Here is a 20,909-nt window from a genome sequence, read left to right as displayed (position 1 = left end):
AGAGGTGCATTGGTCCTGCAGGTCACCTGTAACAAATGTGAGATTTATTCAGTACTGAAATAGACCCGCCAGTGATGGCTGAGGGCTGTGTTTCACCCTACTGATGCTGTACAAGGGCTGTCAGAGATGCATGGGGCAAGGGACAACAGTGGTTTGGGAGCCTTTGACGGAACAGATTTCAGGCCATGTTTTCCAAACTTCTTAGCAAGGGAAAGGGAATATGGTGTGATAATGCTTAGCAGCCTTGCAAAGAAAATTAGCAATTGACTTTGAAAATATTTCCTTTAAAAATAAACCACAACCCTTGAATGTTACCCTTACTTACACATAAGGAGCTGAGCCGTAAGGAGATGATGGGACTCCCTGGAGATAAGTAAGCACATTTTATAATGTGAGAGGGGATGGAGAGCACTGGAAAGAAGCAGCGGGTGAGGGGGGGTTTTGGAGGTGGATCAAAGTGTTAAAATGGAACATTTGGAGTTGCCATTTCCCACATGGATGGTGCTGAGAATTGCATTGCAGCAAAGAGGCTCCAACGCTGCCTCAGACCATATCCTAGAAAATACGAGGATAATTTCCTCATGAGCAGCCAGGCCTTCTGACTGAGCAGGGAGAGCCATACCCAGTGTAAGAGTTCAACACACCCTTCATGACTCCAACCCTAAGTGATGTTTTTGAAAAAGAGTCAGAAAGGCACCTCTTCCACACACAACACAGGATGTCCAAGTTCCTGCAGAGCCGAGACCATTGGAGAGAGCAACCCTCTGACACAACATGATGTAACACCAGTACTGTCATCTCTGTCAGTATTTTGTCTTTATTTGTAAAAGTTGTATAAAACGCCTTTCAAAATTGGTCTCGTGAAACGGGGAGGCTTTTCCAATGCCAGCCAGGTTTCTGTATAGGAATAACATAGCAAGACATAGATACACACCAAAGCAACCAAGGCAGACAGCCAGAAAAGGCTGCCAACACAGCACTGACACCATGAAACTGTGCAGTGACATGAGCTCACTGCTGTCCACACACTCCATCACAGAACTTCAGAATCACAACTCAGTAACCAGCCTCTTCACAGTGAAGAACAAAAATTCAGGAAAATTTAAAAAAGCTACACTTCAAAATTTGACACACTTTTACAAAGGAGGAATGACACAATGCCAAAACCAGAAGCTGACAGCTTCACCTATTGCTACATATTGATGCTGACCACTTCCAGACTCCAAACTTTGCACCAGGCAAGTCTATTTCTAGAATAATGAAGAATGGAAGTTTAATGGCACCTACTGCTTTGCAAAAAAGGTGCTGCAGGTCTTCAAGTAAAGCAAAAAGGCCTGTGGTAGTGCTTAGGGCTACAGAGTGTAAAAGCGTCAGGCCTGCAGGCATGGCATTTTGTGGCAAAAGCGTGACTAGCACAGCCTCCTGGTTTTGAGGACACATTATGCACGTGCACTTTGATTGTAAGATGCTACTTTTGTGGGAGGAGGAAAACCACTTTGCTTATGTAAAAGTCATGGGAGAAAGGCAGGGATCTCTCCTGTCAGCATAAAATCAGTTCAGAATTGTTCCTTTCTTAAAGGACTGTCCCTTTTGATACCCCAGGGTCAGCAAAGTGAGCCAGATTTTTCCACAGTGTAGCTCAAATGATCTCTGCCCAGTTTACTGCTCCAAAGACAGCTTTTGACTGTAATCCTTGGCTTGACTTCAGTCATGTGTGACTTTCTTGCTGTTTCTGGCAAAGGAGCCAAAACCTGGAGCACACGTGCAGGACTGACTGCAAATGGCTCCTGTCAGGCTGCTGCTCTGTGTCTGCTCTGCACAGCTCTAAAACAGAGCTGGGCAGGCCAAGTCACCAGTGATCAAACTAGACAGCCTGAAAGAGGAAAGGAGAGAAAACCGCATACAGAGGCTGAATGGCTTTCAGCTCCTCAACAATACTGACAACACAAAATTAAGGCTGCTGCAAGCAGTTCTCAGTCCCTGCCTTGAAAACAACTAAATTTAGTAAATTTATGCTTGTTGAATGCATTTTCTTTTTTGCAGCAGTCAGCCAGCCACTGCAAACAATCTGCAATAGTATCTGAAAGGCAGCTGCTTTTATGGGATTATTCATAAACCTTCAGACCTCTAAGCCAGCTGTCACCTTTTCCTCACAGATTTTCCTATGGATCAGGAAACATGTTCTCAAGATTTTACTGTAATGTCTGGTTATGTCCTGGTACAAAACAAGGTGGGAGAGTTATTGCATTTGTTACATTAAAGAACAGATAAGAGGGGAGGGACACTGTGGTTCAGGTCCATGCAAATGTGGTGTGGAGGAAACCTTGGCTCCATCTACTCACCTTATCCCATGCCAGGCCTGTTACCAGTGGGCAAAAGCAGCAGGATAAGAAAGGGCAGAAGCCCAGTCCAAGGCTCCCACCAGTTTCTGCCCAGCCTCTCTGATCACAGCTGCTTCCCAGGAGCTCAGAGGAGCCCTTGTAAAATTCTGTCTACTAAAACAAAACCCTTTGTCAGAATACTTTGCCTCACCAACTCCATAATACTCCCCATGCAGAAAATGTAGCTTATGTAGTAAGTCCTCCTGCATCATCTAAGTTATTAATCATGTGACTAGAGAAAGCTCTTTGCTGCAAGGAGCTTTCTCTCCTTGGTCCTGGATATAGCACCAGCAGTTAAAACAGAGGTAAAGTTGCTCCAGAGTGGTGCAGCACTTCTGTTGGAACACAGGAATAGGGCACTTGAGAGTTGTCTTCTCTCCCCCAGTCACATCTTGTTTCTGAAACGAGCTCTGCAAGCTCAAGCTACTGTAGTGTGGGGGCACTGCTCAAAAATGTGACCTGGTCCTCTGTAGGCTCAGGTGATCCAGAGAAGAAGTGAGTGTTACCTATTGTGCTGGACTGTGGCCCTGTGTTCCTAATTTATTTAGAACCATAGGTCATGAAATCACAGTTTTGCTCGATCCTCCTTCCAAAACACTGCCATGCTGAATTTCCTACACATGCTATGCTTGTCCTCAAAGGAGGGAGGCCCTTCCCAGAATTCAGCTTCCTGAAACATGTACTATACATATAAAGATGTAGAACAGTGTAACTTTCTGAGAGAATGAAGGGGAAAGCTTTGCTACCCGTTTACAATCATTAAAACAGCACTACCTCCCTTTTCTCTCTTTTCTTAAATGCTAATCCTCTCACTAAAAAACAAACCCTGAAACATTTTGTAATGTTACAGACTTCAATCCCATGGCACAAAGACCTGCTTCTGTGCACTGTTTTTAAACTTTCTGTTTTCATTGCAGTGATGACTAAATGGGAGAGTTATGCAGACAGCAATGCAGCATAATCTACAGCAGTTCTATTGCTATGAACCGTGACAGCTATGACCAAAGATAAGGCAAATAAAAGTGAACTAAGGGGGAATTTCTCCTCTGTCTCCTTTCCTCCACCTCTAAACCTGGGAGGGAAAAGGCAATATATTACAAGAGACAGCACTGAGCACTATACCAAGCATACAAAACAGAGTAGATGGTTGGACAGATCACTGCAGAGGAATTTCTAAGCCAAATTTTACAAAAATGCACAATCCCTTTAAAAAATAATCAGTATACAATCACAATGCAAAAGGACATAAAGGGGCTTTTTCTGAATTCCACATATTCTGGCCACTCTTCCCTCCCATTCCTCATAAGTCCCTTTTTGCAAGCTCTGGGAAGTCCAGTTCCACATCCTCACACAGTAAGTGAATGGATGTCCAATACTGTTAATTTATGAGATCCTGAAGCTCCTCATCAGTCAGCTCATTGACTTCCATGATCTTTTTCAAGTGTTCCATGTACCGGGCATGGTCTTGCAAAAAGTGTGGCACCCTCATGTTCTCAATCACAGCCAATCCTTTCAGGCGATCCACGTCCTCATAGGAGATCTGTAAGGAAAGACACAGGTCAATTTAGCAGTTCAGCCCCATTGCCTCTCTGCTGCTGCTGCTATAAATTCTCTCTTGTAAATGAGAAAATATTTCAGAGCAGGAGAATTTAAAACCTTGGAGAAGCATTTGAAAACATGAGCAACTTGTGTGCTTCAGTGGAAGATGCAAAAGAAGTGTAAATTTAGCAAATGCCTTCAAAATTCCTGATTCTGTTTTGATTCAATCAGTGAACAGACTTGTAGGAATGTGAATGAGAATCATCTACAGCAGCTGCAGGAATAGAGAGGGAAAGGATGGAGCACATGTGAGTCCTGGAATGTCTTCTAAATGAGGCAGAAAGATTTACATGAGAATGGAAAAAACACTGTGCAAAAGACTAAGGAACTAGAAAGGAAGGGCAGCACAGGCATGGCACAGGAAGGAGTTTGGGAAATGCATGGTGCCAGCTGACCTGAACTCTGCTGTTTCATTTTCATGAGTAAATGCGCTTATGCAAAGCTAAATTAAAATGTATCTCTAGTAACTAACTACAGCATGAACAATACCTAAGCATCCTAATTTTAGTTTTTTTGTTTACCACTTTCAATAGTGAGTGCAGACTGGGTTTGCCTCATGGCATCAGATCCTTCTGGGTATTGGTGCTGAACTCTCATTTTGCAGCTATTAGAGGGTCTGGTAGCTTTTTTCCCTAAGGAAAATTGACATTTCTATCTTCATAGTCTTATGATTCTAAAAGCTAGGACTTCTAATCACAGTAGCTCAAGATGCTGTGCATGATAGTCCAGAAAGGATGACTGCTTTGGCTGGGCACAAGCTGCCATGGAAGCAGAGAGCAGGACTCCTTGGGCAGCTGTCCAGTGTGATGAAATCTGTGTGGTTGTCGCTTTGTCTCCAAGCTGTGTGTTCTAGGCACCCTGCAGACAGCAGCATATGGTCTGGCAAAGCCCCCAGCCTTGCTGTGCTTCACATGAGCTTTGTGCCAGGTGGTTTGAGTGCAGCCTGCTCCCTCCAACCTTTTTGCCCCATGTTTCCCCTAAGGAGCTGAGCCCTGTAGGGTCTGATTGCCCTGGAAGCAGGCTGCCCTCTTGGCAGGTGATGGTTTCTACTCAGCAGCAATTAAAGTGCACATGAAGGATTCACCAGTGTGCAAGGGGCAGGGAAGGGCTTCCTGCAAAGACAGGACAGTGCAATCCAGACTGCTAAACCTGATCCACAGGGACAGCTGCATATCTCAGCAATGATAATTGGAACAAAGCCCACAAGGAGAACCAATTTGCATCTGAGTACACAAGTGTGCTTTCCTAGTTGCAAGAACAAGATGCACCCAATTAAGAAAACAAACAGACACCCATGCCCAGGCTTATTCAAGTCACTAAGATACTGCTGTTTGAAGATTGTGTGGCATTACACCTAATTAACTTAGAAGTGGATAGAGAGGAGCTCCACAAAACCATACCATCTCTCAGTCTGGAGACACAGCACCACATGCAATTAAATTCTACCTCTTTTCCTGCCTAAAGAAAGAAAAAGGATCCTTCTCCCCTCATATTTATGTCCAGAGGTTTCTGCTACTGCTGCAAACAAGAAACATGTATCTATAATCTGAGATATGGTTTGAATGAGATGCATTTCCTCAGTCCTTGCAATTGCTAAAAAATTACCAAAGTTGACATCCTGAGGAGATCAAAACCACAATCCCATCCTATGGTGGAGACAGGTTGTTTTCCTTACCACATTTTATTAGTCATTGCACTAGATAAAAAAGACTGAGGCTAAAACAAGCTTACTTATGCTCTTTGTAATGTGCTTGTGTGTCTCTTGGGAAACACAACAGTGGGTGATATTTTGCTGCTTTTACTTTTTCAAAATCTGGTAGTTATTCTAAACTCAAGTGCACCCAATACCTGCATTCTATTTCTCTTTGGCAATATTTGCATGCAATTACCACATGAATATTTTGCAGTACTTCCTGTATTTGATTCTTCCCTGTGAAGTTTTAAAGAAGCACATTTTCTCAGGTTTCAACTGTTTCCCTTAGTCACTTCTAGGTATGTTCAACAGCTTGCATGTATCCACACCACACTCTTCTACACTGTAAGTAATGTCAGAAGCAACAGGAAGGCAGGACCTGGAAAATGTGCCAGCCAAGCTTAATACTCCCTTTGGAACAACCTGATCCTCCCATTCCACCCTAAAAAATCCAAGTAAATCCCCCATTTAAAGTGGTGATAAATCACTAGGCTAGATCCCAGTGCAAGTTTTATGCTTCTCTCTTTCAAGAGAAGATATATTGGAGCGGGCCCAGTGAAGGGTCACTAAGATGACTGAGGCACTGAAGCATCCCTCCTGTGAGGAAAGGCTGAGAGCTGGAACTGTTAAGCCTGGAGAAAAGCAATGGGAATCATCATTGTGTATAGACATGGGAATGGGGCTCTTCTCACCAGCACACACTGGCAGGGCAAGGGGCAGTGGGCACCAGTTAAAATACATAAAATTCCATCTGAACAAAAACAACTTTTGTACAATGAGGGTGGAAAAACACTGGCACAAAACCCCTCTGGCCACCCAGAGGGGTTATGGAGTCACCATCAGTGGAGATATTCAAAGCCCAACTGGACATGATCCAGGGCAAACTGTTCTAGCTGACACTGCTTAAGCAGGAAAGTTGGACTAGATGGTGTTGAGATCTCTGCAGACCTCAATTAATCTGTGATGCTGAGAACAGACACTGTCCTGATACACACATTTCCAGCTGATTGCAGATGTCTGAAGCTAAACCATTCAGAACACATTTTAAGATCCCTTGATTTTAAAAGTTGTAAAGTCAAGCACTTATAAATTATCATACTGCTAGAAATAAATTGCTTGTAGACCCTTAATGTGGGTGCCGTGCAATGTGGATCATAGCGGAATCTCTAATTTTATGGGAAATTACTTAGTCTGTTTTTCAAGTGGCCTGACAACCTGCAGACTCCTTGAAGAGAGATGGGCATAAAGCAGTAAAGGAACTGTGTGTTCAGTGGTTTAGCAGGCAGAAGCTGTGTGGAGTTAAGCAGGCTTAAAGCACGAGGAAATTTCAGAGAGAAACTTGCAGACTTATTTGACAGGGTGATTTTATTTTCAAAGCTTCCTAACTTAGTTCAGTTACCTAAATAGCTCTTGCTTATCAATAAGTATGAATCTGACAGTAAAGGGAAAACTCAAGTGGACCAAAACCCTCTATCATAATATGCCCCTTCCCTTTATCACCCATTGATTGCTAAGTAGGCAGAAATGTTGGCATATCAGCTCTAAATTCAAGCTCAAGTCAATTTGACTCCCTGTTTATGTATGAATCCTGCTTAATGAACTGTGAAAGCTTAGCAATCCTTGGGTTTAGAAAGTGTGACAAAATTTATGCACTTTTTAGGATGAGCTGAGGACAAACAAGCCATGACAGATAGAATGTACCTGAAATTCATTCACATTCTGTGAATGCAGAAATATCATAATTCTGGGGGGGGAAAAACCTCATTTTTTAAAAACACCTGCCATCAGTGAGAGAACTTTGAGATGAAATACTCTTTGTGTATAGGTATGAAATACTCTATGTGTATGGGTATGAAATACTCTTTGTGGTGGAAGGGGGGTGCATTAATGTCAAATGGTTCCTTTTGTTTTTTGCTAGGACCACTGTCTCATTTAGTACCTGTCTTGTTTGGCCAAGGCAGTCTGTTGTACTGCAAGTCAGGTAGTATCCCATAAAGGTAGGAAAGTCTGAGAAATATGACCATAAAATCTTAATCTGATAAGTGAAGAATGAGGTCAAACTGGTAGAAATTTTTAGAACCTCAAAATACTTGCAACTTGCACAGTGTAATTGAAGGTGCTGTACAGAGCAGAGAATTCTAGATCAAAGTAAAAGCACCATGACACATAGTTCATTACAGGCAGGCTTGCTGAAATGATAAAACTGCACCCTTGGAAATAATGAGTTCAATCACCTTTCCAAGGGCTGTCAGAAGATGGAAATCAATGGACTCCCTGTATCTCAGGATTCGGAGGATGCCATCCAAGTACACCTGGTCCTTATTGAAACAGCCTGAAAGGAATGGAGACAGATTGCACTCTATCAGTGTTTGGTCAAGGCATGTTCTCAGAAGCCATTATGAGCAGAACAATTTTCCTTTTAAAAACTAGATATTTATATCCCTGACTTTGAACACCTTTCCAAAAACTAGCTAGAAGGCAAAACCCACTAGCCAGAAAAAGAAATCAAACATAGAAGTTAGGGCCTGTGAACAACCACAGGCAACATTACATCTGTAGAAAGCAGGTCAAACTGTGAGTATGAATTTTTTCAAAGTTTTGCATTTATGTTCCACTTCCACCAAAAAATAAAAAAATCCTTTACTGATTCAGCTTGAAGGTCTCACCCATGAGCACTTTCAGCCTTGTTTTCCATAGCAGAATTCCTGAGACCCCATTTCAGAAAGTGTGGAGTCTGATTTCTCCCTTTTGCAAAGGTTTTACTGTGTGACATGATTAGGGAGCTCTGTGCATGTTCTGAAAACGCCCCTGAAGTACAAAACAAGAGAAGACAAACAGGGAACTCACCTGGTTGTGAGGTGTCAGTCCACCCTCTCTTGGCCCGTACGCAGTAATCCCACCTAGTGTTGGGGTCCTTGACAAATTTGCCCACATCCTGGAAAAGCTGACTGAAGGACATTTGGCTGGCCTGGTACACCGTGTAGTAGAGCAGGGCAGCTCTCCAAAGGAAAGGGTCTTTGCGGAACAGGACGCTGTGAATGCTCGCTAGCCCCTCTTCTGTGGGGTTGATTGGCTTTAACCCGTGTTTCCTACGGCCATTGCGGTTGCACCAAGGCTGGCTGTTGTTGTTGAAACCCCGAAAATAATGAGTTCCTGAAAAAAAAATAAAATTAAAGGAATCTGGACTTAGAACAGTAGCATCCAATGATTAACAAAAAGTTATAAAATATATAAGGAGATACCCATTTCAGAACTCTGAGCTGGTAGGACTGGGCACTGGTAAAAGCAATGATTTTAGCTTTGCCTAAACCAGACAATTTTGTCAGAGATATATATATATATACCACGTAAATATTCACCTGCTGACTGCAAGTGAAATTCCTGAAAATGCTTAAGTAATGCAACTATCAGGAGGACTTTCTAAATCTATGAAAAGGAATTTTCGGAAGTCTTACAAGCTGAATTGTATCTAGCATAGGCTAGGCATTGTAGAGAACAGCAGGAAGGAATATTAAAGTAAAAGGGCAGCAATGCTGCCTCCTGAAGGTGATTAAACAGCACTACTGCAGCCTTGGAAGATGCTATGTCCCCTAAAATGTGAGTAACAGTGGTTCTAGGCAATTGCAAGGCTTATTCTTCAGTTACTATTCAGGCACTAGTCAAGTTTATCAATATTTTATGTACTTAGTTGAAACAGATGCACTGAAAAATCTGTAGAAATTTTCCACAGGGCTGGGCCAACCTTGTGTAATGCAAAACCACAGCAATTTTACACCAGTTTAAGGATCACTGGGTAAATTCTTCATACCTAAAGCATGCTACATTTGCAAGCAGTGCAGCGTGACAGACACAGGTTTGTAAAGTGACATGGCTGGAGCTGAGGTTGAACAGTCACACTATTTTTATTTCCCTTTTTTTTTTAACTCTAGAGTAATTAAAAAAAATTGCTCTAATGAGCAAAATGTCCCTAAGCAATGAGAGCACAGAAGGTATGCCCTGGAGCAGAGCCTCTGGGCTAGCATCATCTGAAAGGATTACTCTCTGTCTGCTCCAAGATTCCTTTGGCATGGGAACCTCAGTGCTGTAAGAGGGACTGGCTGGTAGACCTACTTCAAAAGTTTGCTCTGGATCTGACCTAAAATGCTAATGTCATGAACCCTAGGAATCCTTTTCAAAGGGTTTCAGAAGGTTTCTCTTTCCTTTTGCACATCTCCAGCACAGGCTCTTTGGATAGGGATGTTCCCTCTTACTGTACCAGTCCAGTGCGTGGCCCACCACTGCCACAAGTAAGAATGCATGCAAGTACTCCCCTGTGCCTGCAGCAGGGGTGTGATGCTCATACCAATCTCGTGTCTCAGCATGCCCTCCAGCCAGTGCTCGCGTGCGGTGGAGACATTGATGGTGAGAGTGGGGCGGCCGTTCACCACCGTCATGGAGGCTCGCGACAGCAGGTCCTCTGTGAGATGGACCACAATCTGGAGAGGAGAGAGTTCAGGCAGAACTGAAAGAGCTCTCTTCTCACTCCTGATCCTGCTTTTTCCTCTGGCTCTTCCATTATTCCATTTCTCTTTGGTCCCTTGCCCTCCACAACTCTGTCTTGCGATCAGCAATCACCTGAGAGAGCCTTCTGAACGAGTTTATCCTGCTCACCTGGGCTGCTGACAGAAGCTCAGACTTTATGGGATGAGTGAGGGTGAAGGTAGACCAAAGTCAGACTGAAAAATATAGTATGGTAACACTGACTAGACTCAGAGGGCAGGGAGCAATTGCATGCACAATAAATTAGAGAAAATACCAGTTTTTGAACTGTGTTGCATTATCTTAGTATTACTGAGAACTGAAAAATACTAGATAAGAACATGTAAATTTACTAGGTCTATATAATTAGCTGTCTGAATGCATTTCAGTTGTAATTCTAAAGCAACTTCAATGAAAAGGGGAACTACTGTGTACTTTTTCTCCTGTTACATGTTGCAGACTTGAAATATTGAAATACTGGCATTGTTTTGTTCCACACAGCAGAATAGCTCTTGCTTTCCTGTTCTCTCTTGGAAAACTGGTAATTAAAACAAAAACTGGCAGAGAAGGAAACTAATGTGTATTGATATATTGTATTATTTGACTTAAAAAAGCCTTTTTAAACAAATGACTGAGAGGGAAAAGTGAAACTCTTTGTTGAAGACTAAGCACCTTACCCTCTTCACGTAAAGCCTAATGAAACAGTTCTGCTCAGAAGAGTACAAGGGAGACTACTTTAAAGAAAGATTACATTTTAGTATCAAAAAAATAAAAGGACCCAGAGATCAGAGGCATGAATATAACACCTCCCTGTACTCAAAACTCACCCTCAGCTTCAAGCTCAACAGCAAACCATCAGTCCCATAAAACTTGCATTTAAGAGGCAGGAAAAAATGGTAAATCCCAAAGTGTTTAGATTTAAAGTACAGGTGCCACTTAGCTTTATTAACACCTCTTCAGCTGGAGAGAGTATTTTCATATTTTAGACCATCCTAAGCATGATGTATTAACCCTATTTTCACAGAAAAAGTGAAGCATTTCATTAAGCAGGACATGGGCTGCTGGATGAAGATGTAGGGTCCAGCTGCCACGAAGTCAAACCAAGCCAAAAATGAAGAGGGAGATAAAAGCACAGGAAAAGACAAAACATAGAATTCTTTTCTGCTTGCTCTAAACTGTATTTTATTAATCCCACCCTTATAAACCCAGGTAAAGTCTGGTTATCACTGTCAAATCATAGTCTCACAAAAATGTGTGATGAGTTTAGCAGTTTCTCCTAATAATATTATGTTTACCAATTAAACCTAGTTTCTGGGAAATTAATTTTTTCCTCATGATTCCAGACTCCTCTTGCTCACTGCCAGTGATCTCATCCAAGTCTTTGACTCTGTCATCTGGTGATTTTATTTGGATTAATTCCTTTTTTATACATTCAATTTCATCTGACTTTTCCAAGCAATTTCATGTAACTTCATCAAACTGGTCTTCTAAAATTCTGAATATAGAAAATAAGGTTTTTTCACAGGGCTCTAAAAATTAGATGGTTAAAGCCAGGAAAAAACAGCACTTAAACCAACTCAACAAGTTCTTTCAGACATTTTTATTCACTTATGTCACTTTCATTTGTGTTGCTTCTTATAAATCACTCTCTTGGGCTGCTGCTTATTTTTCTTGGCCTTTTCTTAACTCTTTCCTTTGGTGTAAATAATTTGATACAGGAGAACAGATGGCAGAACTGATGAATAAATGGAAATGTGCTGGTCTCTAAGTAGCTGAAAAAAGGAGGGAAGGAAGGGTGTCGTTCTTGGGTACTCCCAAAAGAAGAGAATTTAAGAACAAGCATATATGAACCAGGAAACAGGCTCAGAGAGACGACTGAAGCCTTCACAATGAATGTGTGTCATTTCAATTGTTCAGACATTAGACTGGGCTTAGCTATGGGAAAAGTATGATGTAAGGAATATTCTTGAGATTATGGAGGAAAGGCCTCCCAGATGGTCTCTTGGGTCCATCCAATGTCTAAGGTCTACACAAGTGTTTCTTTCCTGATCCAGTGCAGGACTTACCTCACCAAGACAACCTTCTTTCACCATGTACTTCCTGACGTGATTCCAGATACGACTTTTGGTCAGCAAGCTGCCTCCAGTGGCCTGTTCAAATTTTTCATAGCTTCCATATTTCTGCAATGTCCGCTTCATAATGTTAATGGACTATAAAATGAAAAAGCATAGCAAATATCAGTGCAGTAAGATCCCCATGTCAGACTGACACTTGCATTCTTTCTCTCCCTCTCAATCTCTCATTTTTTCTTACTTTAAAATCCTTCTTTTCTTAATTCACTGGCAGTCTCACTAACAGGCTGTACTAATTTAATACATGTTGACATGCTCTGCAATGAATTTATACCATGTTCAGATGTATATTAATGCCAAAGTACTGAAAAAAGATTCTGATCAACTCATCTTAGACCCACATACATCAGTGTGATGATTAGATGATTACCAGTCTAGTGAAATAATACCCATTTTCTCTTTAATTTTGGCAATGTTGTACAACTGCCTTGTAAAACAGATGTAACAGGTCTCCAGGACATTTGCAGTTTGACAGCTTGTTTCTTTTTATGTTTTTCCGAAGAATTTGAAAAAGATCAACTATTACTGTCATCTCGCTTCATTTCTTGGCATGTTCTAATTTAGGAACACTGATTAAGCAGATGTGTAACTATAATTTTAACAATAATACCTCTACCAAAAATGTGTCCTTACAATAAAATCCCTTGTACCATGGGTGTCTGTGTGAGAAAGGAGGAGAGAGAGCAAGAACTTTTATTTACAGAACTTTGATTTAAACTTTTCATTTAAACCACAGTACTTCTTTAAAACCCCCCAAAATGAAGGCCTATTTCATGAGATAAATAGAGCAGTATCAACAATTCTCCTATGAATTGCTGTGAGAAGAAGTTCCTTGAGCAAAGCTCAGCACAATGCCCATAACCATGATATGAACTATGCATATTGAAGACTTTATTGATGGGATGTGAAATGCTCATCCCTAGTTATCTTCTTTCCAGCACATCATTACACCCCTTAAAAGAAAATGTGGTACGGAATAACTTCTTTACCAGCAACAGTCCAGCTACAGGGAATAGCTTTTTGTCACAGATTTGGTAATAGAAGCTCCTGGCACTACTTTAAAAATTTAATGTTTTTGCTAAGAACATACCACTAACAATAAAAGGGGAACATCTTGCACACTGAATCTCTTTTACATTATGCACTTATATCCCTTCATGAATGCATTTGTCTACAGCTATGTAATTCTGACATTGGTGGGTTGACTGGTTTTCCACAAAAATTTGATTAATTTTTTATCTTTCACAGCTACCAACAATCCTTCTCTAATGTTTTTCAAGTTGAAACTAATCAACCCTGAGTAATTGCTACTGAAACCCATAAATGACAGCTAGACATACCCTTAAAGTCTAATAGCTCTTTGATGAAGGAAATGTCACTTACCTGAATGCCAAAGAAATATTGCACCTAATGATCAGTATTTCTTTGTCTTGTATATTTTTCCAAACCATTTTTTCCTAAATTACCTATGAATTTTAACTTCGAAAAATATTGTCTGTTTGATAATTTTTTTAATGTCTGCACATTCTGAGGCATTTGCCTGTCTTATACAAAATCCTTGGTAAAAGAAGTGACCTAAATATTTCCACCCTTTTCTTAGGAAGTTAATACCCAGCCAGCAGCCTGAACAACTCATGATAACAGTTCTTCAGTCTACTTTGGCATGTGCCAGATCCTTAAGATATTTATATCACCTACTAGTTGTTTGGTATATCAGGCTTCTGTGAACAATTAATTAACTTTATTTGTTCACTCTGGAAGAAGTCATCTGTCAATCTTCCAGCATGAAATTTGTCTTCACAACTTGTTGATATTAAATTTCAATTAAATCTATAAGACTAAACACTAAGTACCCACTTAAATTCTAGGATGCCTCACTTCATTTGAAATTAACTCAGAAGTGACCTTATCACTCTCTACAACACCCTGAAAGGTGGCTGTAGCCAGATGGGGGTTGGTCTCTTTCTCCAGGTAGCAACTGACAACAATAGGACACATTCTCAAGCTGCATCAGGGAAAACATAGGTTGGATATTAGGAAGAAGTTTTTTACAGAAAGGGTGATAAATTTCTGGAATGGTCTGCCCAGGGAGGTGGTGGAGCCACCATCCCTGGATGTGTTTAAGGAAAGACTGGATGTGGCACTCAGTGCCATAGTTTAGTTGAGATGTTAGGGCATGGATTGGATGCAATAATCTTTAAGATCTCTTCCAATCTAGTGATTCTGTGAAGTCTGTGAAATCCCAGAGGACTCTCCAACCTTAGCTGGAGTGCAGGCATTTTCTAAAACCACCTCATCACAATGAACAGTGAGAAAATGAGCACTGAACCCATCAAACCTCCTGCTTGGCTGTCTGTAACATCAAACTCCCTGGAGCTGAGACCTCCAGGCTACAGGAGGCAGCATGATTTTGGGAGTCAGGGGACCCAAGTTCTAACTCTTCCTGCCCACCTGCAGGCACCTTCCTGGGCTGTTGAAACTTTCCTAAATGCTGTGAGACACTTGAATCAACAGCACAATACAAACAGCAGGTTCTCAGACACAGGTCCTCCTCAAGAAACACAGATCCACTCCAACCTCTCCTACCTCAACCTGACAGAGTTCACAGACTCAAGGGGAAACTTCTTCATGTGCCACTCTAGGTAACCCACATCCTGGCATTCCATCCACATCCAGATAGGTGCTGCAAGTTTGAGCTCCTGCATACTGAGAAAGTTGTTAAGCTTAAGCCTCCTCTCTGCTGAACAGATGTTCAAAGATTACTAAGAAGGGTGCTCAACCCTATCACCTTCTTTCTTGACTCTGTTTCAAGTGAAACAGAAAAAAGTCCCAAGAATTCTTTCCAAGTGGGCAGGTGTGGCTCTGGAAGCACTGAAACAACAGGGAGAGCCATCACATAGAGACACATTGCACACAAATCCCAAGGGAGTGGCAGATGGCCCTGACACTGGGATGAGCCCCATCCCCAGTGATGTTCCTGGTTTGGACACTTCTTGCCACAACCACTCCTGTTGGGGGTGGTTCCAGAAGGAAAAAGGTTTGGGAAATGTTTGGTTTCCAGGCACTGACTACAACACCAAGCCCTTAATTTGGGATTCTGCACCTGCCTCCAAGGTGAGATGACTCAGTCAGCTGTTGCAAGAACTTGCTGGGAAAAGGGAAAATCCAGACCAGCATCCAACTGTGAGCTAATTTTCCAGCCTCTGGGCCAGCAGAACACTGGTACTGCTGCACTTCCTAAGGCCAAACTGCAAACTCTTCAGCAACAAGTGAAAAAATGGAAGAAAATAAGAACTATGTGGCTGTACCAGGTTACTGGTTAGGAGTAATAATTCCTGTTCTTTTCAATATTACCTAAAATGTCTGCTTATCCCTCTGATCACTACCAAAGAGTGCCAAAAGAAGTAGCAATCATAAGACAAGCCCCCTTGCACAGCAAACTCTACCGATGCTCAAGAAAGCAATAACACAGAAGCATGAACAAGAGCAAGGCAAGGCTGTTTAACTGACTGGATTAGGTTATGGTGTTGTTGGCTTTTTAAAACAATTATTTACAGCCAAGTAGGTCTCTGAATCTCAAGTCACCCATATCCAGCAACTCAGCTCAGTGGTTGAGAGCTATTGTAGAAATATGTACTGATAAGGCTTCCTATGAGTAGTGTGAGGCAAGCAAGTCAGAGAAGGGTCTCAGTAATCTAGGAGTCAGCCCCCTATTTGAGTCAGCTCATCCTACATTCAGAAGCAGCTCTGCTGCAAAGGAGTTACAATCTCTTCTGAGATTTGTAAGACAGATAAGGTAGACACACACCATTGCTCTTCTTCCTGCATAACTTATCTGCTGGGGGGAAAAAAGCTCCCAAGGTGCATAAAAGCTTCCAAGGTGCATCATTAGGTAACACTTAGTACCAGGCTGAGCTTTTTAGTTTAATCAACAACCATAAAATGGTGGCTCTTTGGGTCAAGAAGAATGGAGGGAGGAAGGTAAGAATATATTTCTAGTCCACTCAGGCTGTAGTATTTGGGGTTTTATTTAGTGTTTATAGGGGCTTTTCTTCTGCATGCTTGTTCTTAGTGGTATAAAGGTCCCATTTAAGTAATTTAGAGCTGGTAGAAATATTTTTAATTAAAAACTTTTAAATTACTTTGTAAAGAATTTGAAGTTAATACTCACTGGGTTTTTGTATGAGACTGTGTTCTGAAGTAAAACTATTTTTCTACTGTGGTACCACCAGAAGTGATCTATTAGTCCCTTCTAGGGGAAGAGAGCCATTTGTGTCAGACCCTGAGAACATGTGCCACTTGAGTGGCCTGACATGCTTTGTGTTATGTATTAGCACACTTTATTCATAAATCCTAGTTAGCAAGGGAATTTGTTACTAGTGCAGAATGAGGTGTTTTACAATTATGTGCTTTATACAGACAGTGTCATGTCCTTGAATCTTCCACATGCCTCAGCTGTGACATCACTTGGACAGAGCAAAGGATTACTCAGTGTTGAATGCCATGTTGTTTAGCCTTCCTGCTCCACCTAAATTTTTTCCCCAACATCTGATAAATTTGCTAATTGTAGGCTACTTTTATTATTGCCTTAAAAGGTGTCACACAAACACTTGCAATGTGGTATAACTGGTTTATTTATGAATTCAAAACTGCTATACTCTTATGAGTACAAGGGAAGGGGATGTATAACTTTTGTGGGAGGATCACTCATTTGATGAAATGGTTGGGGGTTTTTTGTTTGTTTGTTTTTTTAATGTATACAGAAATAGAATTCTTGCTGCCTTGTACAATTCAAAGAAACAGGGTACCTAAAATTGCAACTTGCTGATTTTGGTTCAGCAAATTGCAACTGTTAAGTTCTGCTCTGCAAACACTGGGAACAACTATTTCTAAGCAAATATTACCACCTCTAGCATCTGAGCAAAAATAACAAACACTTTGAGTGCTAAGAAACTTCACAATGAGGGATAAGTAGTTTGAGCTAGAAAACTTTCAGAGCACAGAGCTGCTGCCGTGACCTTGAAACACAGTGGTAAGAAAACTAACTTCTGTAATATCAGATATGTTAATCCTTGTGAAGAGTGCAAATCTGCACGCTATTTTCTATTCTCCAGTTTACTTCCCTGAAGGCACTGTATTGTGTAACTCATGAAAAAACCTTATTATGAAGAAAATATCATAATGTAGCTATGGAGAAACAAACAGAACACAGTATGAGAAGGAAGACACTAAAACTAGCATTTTTCAAATGTATTCATAATTCAAAAATGTTTTCTCTATGTCTGTGAAAAGTCAATAGAAGTGTTGGGCTGTGCCCAAGGTATAAAAGCTCTGATTTAAGCAGAGGCATGGGGTAAAGAGGGTGGTCACAAGCCTGTGTGTTCCCCACTGCAGCAGTGCTGGGTTAGTGGTTTGCAAACCTTCAGTGCTCTTTGCCTTTAAAAAAAGAAAATAAATGGGGCAGAGTGTGATTTGTCTTCCAGACATATTTGAGTAATGCTGTATTAACCAATTTCATAGACATGCACAAATGCAGAAAGGGCAATAAGAAAACTCAATCTGTTTTAATGTCCTAGCAGGCTATGCATAGCTGTTGGTAAAAAGATTTCTGACATGACTGAAAAAGTCTCTAAAATTCTGAAATGTCAGGTTTTGAGCTCATTTTGCTTAAGTATCCTAAAAGCCTCCTATAAACATGGTGGGTTCAGTCAGTGAGAGCTGAGTTTACAGCTTTTTACTCATAAAAGTGCAAGTTGCCACAAGCACCTTTTGTAGAAAAAACTAGGAATAACTATTCATGGTTACCAAGGCTTTCTAAAATAAGTGGAGCAATAAACAGAAGCCAAATATGCTTCCAAAAAACAAAACCCAACAAAACTGAACTGAACCTTCTTGAAGCAAAAAGGATGACTACACACAGTTGCATTTTTACTGCAGACCCAGCTTTTGATACTGTACTTTTTTTGCAACTGAAGTCATCCTTTCTGAACTTGCTGTAAGATACCTACGTGTTTCTTCTGACAAGTAAGATCTGCGTGAAAAAAAAAATAGCAATGAGGAAAAGCAAGAGCTCCTACAATACTTCCTGATTAAAATTTTTGATTAATGTTGCTTTTTCTGGATAGTAAATTTGCATGAAATTAAATTCAAATTTGCGTGGAGATGAAAATTTCTTAAGCTAGTTGTAGACAAAAGAGAGAGAGTGACACCTGCTGGGCTTGGAGCTGTGTTAAAGCTGCTGATTTGGGCATTTTTAAGTGCAAGGTATTTTTGTTTGGTATTTTTAGGAGCTGAACTTTGAATACATGCTTTTCTAGTGACTCAAACTAAGTCTTGTGAAACAATTTACATATTCCTTGTTAATTGGCAGAAATATCCTCCCTTGAATGTTAAATCCTTTGCTGCCTTTTATAAAGTTGTTACAGGGCCTTTATTTTCCCATACTTTTTATGGACAGGGAAAAAGGTAGAGTTACAAATCAGAAAAATATTGAGGAATCATTCATTATTAAAGTAGTCAATATTTATACTTATGGGTTTTTGTTAAAAGAAGGGTAAACCAAAGACAGGTTTGCTCCAGAAAATCATCATGCATAAAAGGACTTTTAAGGCTCTGCTAGCCCATGCTAAAAGCGATAATTTGCATTAAATTCAGTTTCTCAAATCAGCAGTTGTTGATTTGCTGTCATCTATGTTACTGATATTGGTAAAAAATCAAAGGAAAATCTATTAAAAAGCTCTAGTCAAGGAGCAGTTTTATTTGTGTCATTACAATTTAGTTCATTGTTTGGAAGCATGGAATATGATTTTAAGAATAGAACAGCTGTTCCCTTTTCTCATAAAGAAAATAAATTTTTAATGAAAACGCAGAAACTGAGTTGTTAAAATATACAGATATTTTCAGTGTGAAAATGTAGACTATCAATACAATGATGTAATGGGTAACAACACTTTTGTACATTCTTGGATTTAGAAAGAGAAAAAAAAAATCAGTCTGTTCACAAGTCAGGGATCAGTTCTTACAATCCCTAGTCCTTTTAATTAATGTATCTTTGCCACCAGGAATTTTAGTTTTAAGTGAAATATTCATATCACAAAGAAGTGAAACTCATGGAATGGCAGGATGTCTTCCCAAGTTAAGTATCACTTGAATACGTAAGAGTCTCTGTTTAGAAAAGCTTGTCAGACTAAATAAGATCTAAACCATTTTAAAAAAAGCTTCTAAAGCATTTAAAATAGTGAAAGTGGGAAGAATACTGCTTCTGCTACTGTACAGATAAGCACTGGGTTTTGTCACTTAGGTCAAAGTTGAAAGCAGGGCTTTTGCTGTTTAGGTTTTTTGTAATTCAGGTAGGAAGCCGAGGCATTTACATAGAATGGGAATGTCTGTAGCTATGTTACCAGTGTGGCTGTAAGTTATGAAAAACCAAAATTGTCTTCTTAAAATTTACCTCTCTCTGGGATGGAATTTGGCTGCTGCTTGATTCAGTCTAATGTATATCCAAATAGCCTTTCAAAGTTGATTAAAACAAGGAACATCAACATATGCTTATCCAATAACTATGACCTCAAATAATTGCTATTCCCTCCCAATCCCTGTGCCACCAAGAGGATTGGCAGGATTCCTATGCTGCCTTATTCCTCTGCCTGTTTAGGCACTGTATTTTTCCTCTACTGGATCCTGCTTCACTGCCTACAAAAACTTTCTTGCTTTAAATTATGTTTTATGTAAACCCATTTAGAAGGAGCTGTGCCTTAAAATCTGTAAATTTCAGAAAGGTTTTAATTTTTTTTAATTAAAAAGATTTTCTTTCAGTTCTACTAGTGCATTCTCATCTTTGATGCATGTTTCAAAGAGCAGGGATGTGACAGCGCTCACAGGGCTCTGAGGATGAGGGAAGAAATGAGAATCTGACTCCATGTTTCAGAAGGCTTGATTTATTATTTTATGATATATATTATATTAAAACTATGCTAAAAGAATAGAAGAAATTATTTCATCAGAAGGCTAGCTAAGAATAGAAAAAGAAAGAATGAATAACAAAGGTTTGTGGCTCGGACAGAGAGTCTAAGCCAGCTGGGCCGTGATTGGGCATTAATTAGAAACAACTCTATGAGACCCAGCACAGATCCACCTGTTGCATTCCACAGCAGCAGACAACCATTGTTTACATTTTGTTCCTGAGGCCTCTCAGCTTCTCAGGAGGAAAAATCCTAAGGAAAGGATTTTTCATAAAAGGTGTCTGTCACACAGGGGAGAATTAGGAGAAATTACTTGTTACAAACAAAGCCAAATATGTAGGTGTAGGAAGAAATAATCAATGGAAATGGAGGGGAATAAAAGCAACTCTACCTGCTTAAGAAATCTGTCGGATGCATGGCTGTGCTTAGCTAACACATTTGGCAGAGCAGGGTTTTCATATTCAAACTGAGGATTGTACGTGAAATCCGAGTCGAAAAACTTGACCTTCTCTTTCTCCACGTTGGACGGCTTGATAGCAGTCAGCAAACACAGCTTCTGCCCAGCGGCATCGCCCTCCTGCCCGTGGCTTCTGGAGGCCGGGGCCTGCTTTGGCTTTGCGAGGCT

At 40.6% G+C, this 20,909-nt stretch overlaps 1 protein-coding gene across 1 annotated transcript in view; it reads right to left on the bottom strand.

Moving 5' to 3' along the window:
* Nucleotides 1-797: 797 nt before the first annotated feature.
* Nucleotides 798-20,909, bottom strand: part of KIAA0895 (KIAA0895 ortholog) — a 30,598-nt gene continuing 10,486 nt past the window's right edge. The window contains exons 2-7 of the mRNA XM_031063335.1: nt 20,676-20,909; nt 12,258-12,401; nt 10,016-10,148; nt 8,521-8,826; nt 7,908-8,005; nt 798-3,921 (exon numbers count right to left, since the gene is read on the bottom strand). The exon at nt 20,676-20,909 is cut by the window's right edge and continues 317 nt beyond it. Coding sequence (XP_030919195.1) covers nt 3,760-3,921; nt 7,908-8,005; nt 8,521-8,826; nt 10,016-10,148; nt 12,258-12,401; nt 20,676-20,909 — 1,077 coding nt within the window. The 3' untranslated portion in view covers nt 798-3,759. The remainder of the gene's footprint in view (nt 3,922-7,907; nt 8,006-8,520; nt 8,827-10,015; nt 10,149-12,257; nt 12,402-20,675) is intronic.

This window comes from Geospiza fortis, unplaced genomic scaffold (assembly GCF_000277835.1).
Source record: "Geospiza fortis unplaced genomic scaffold, GeoFor_1.0 scaffold255, whole genome shotgun sequence".
Classification (NCBI taxonomy): domain Eukaryota; kingdom Metazoa; phylum Chordata; class Aves; order Passeriformes; family Thraupidae; genus Geospiza; species Geospiza fortis.
This window is presented reverse-complemented; position numbering and strand designations above follow the sequence as displayed.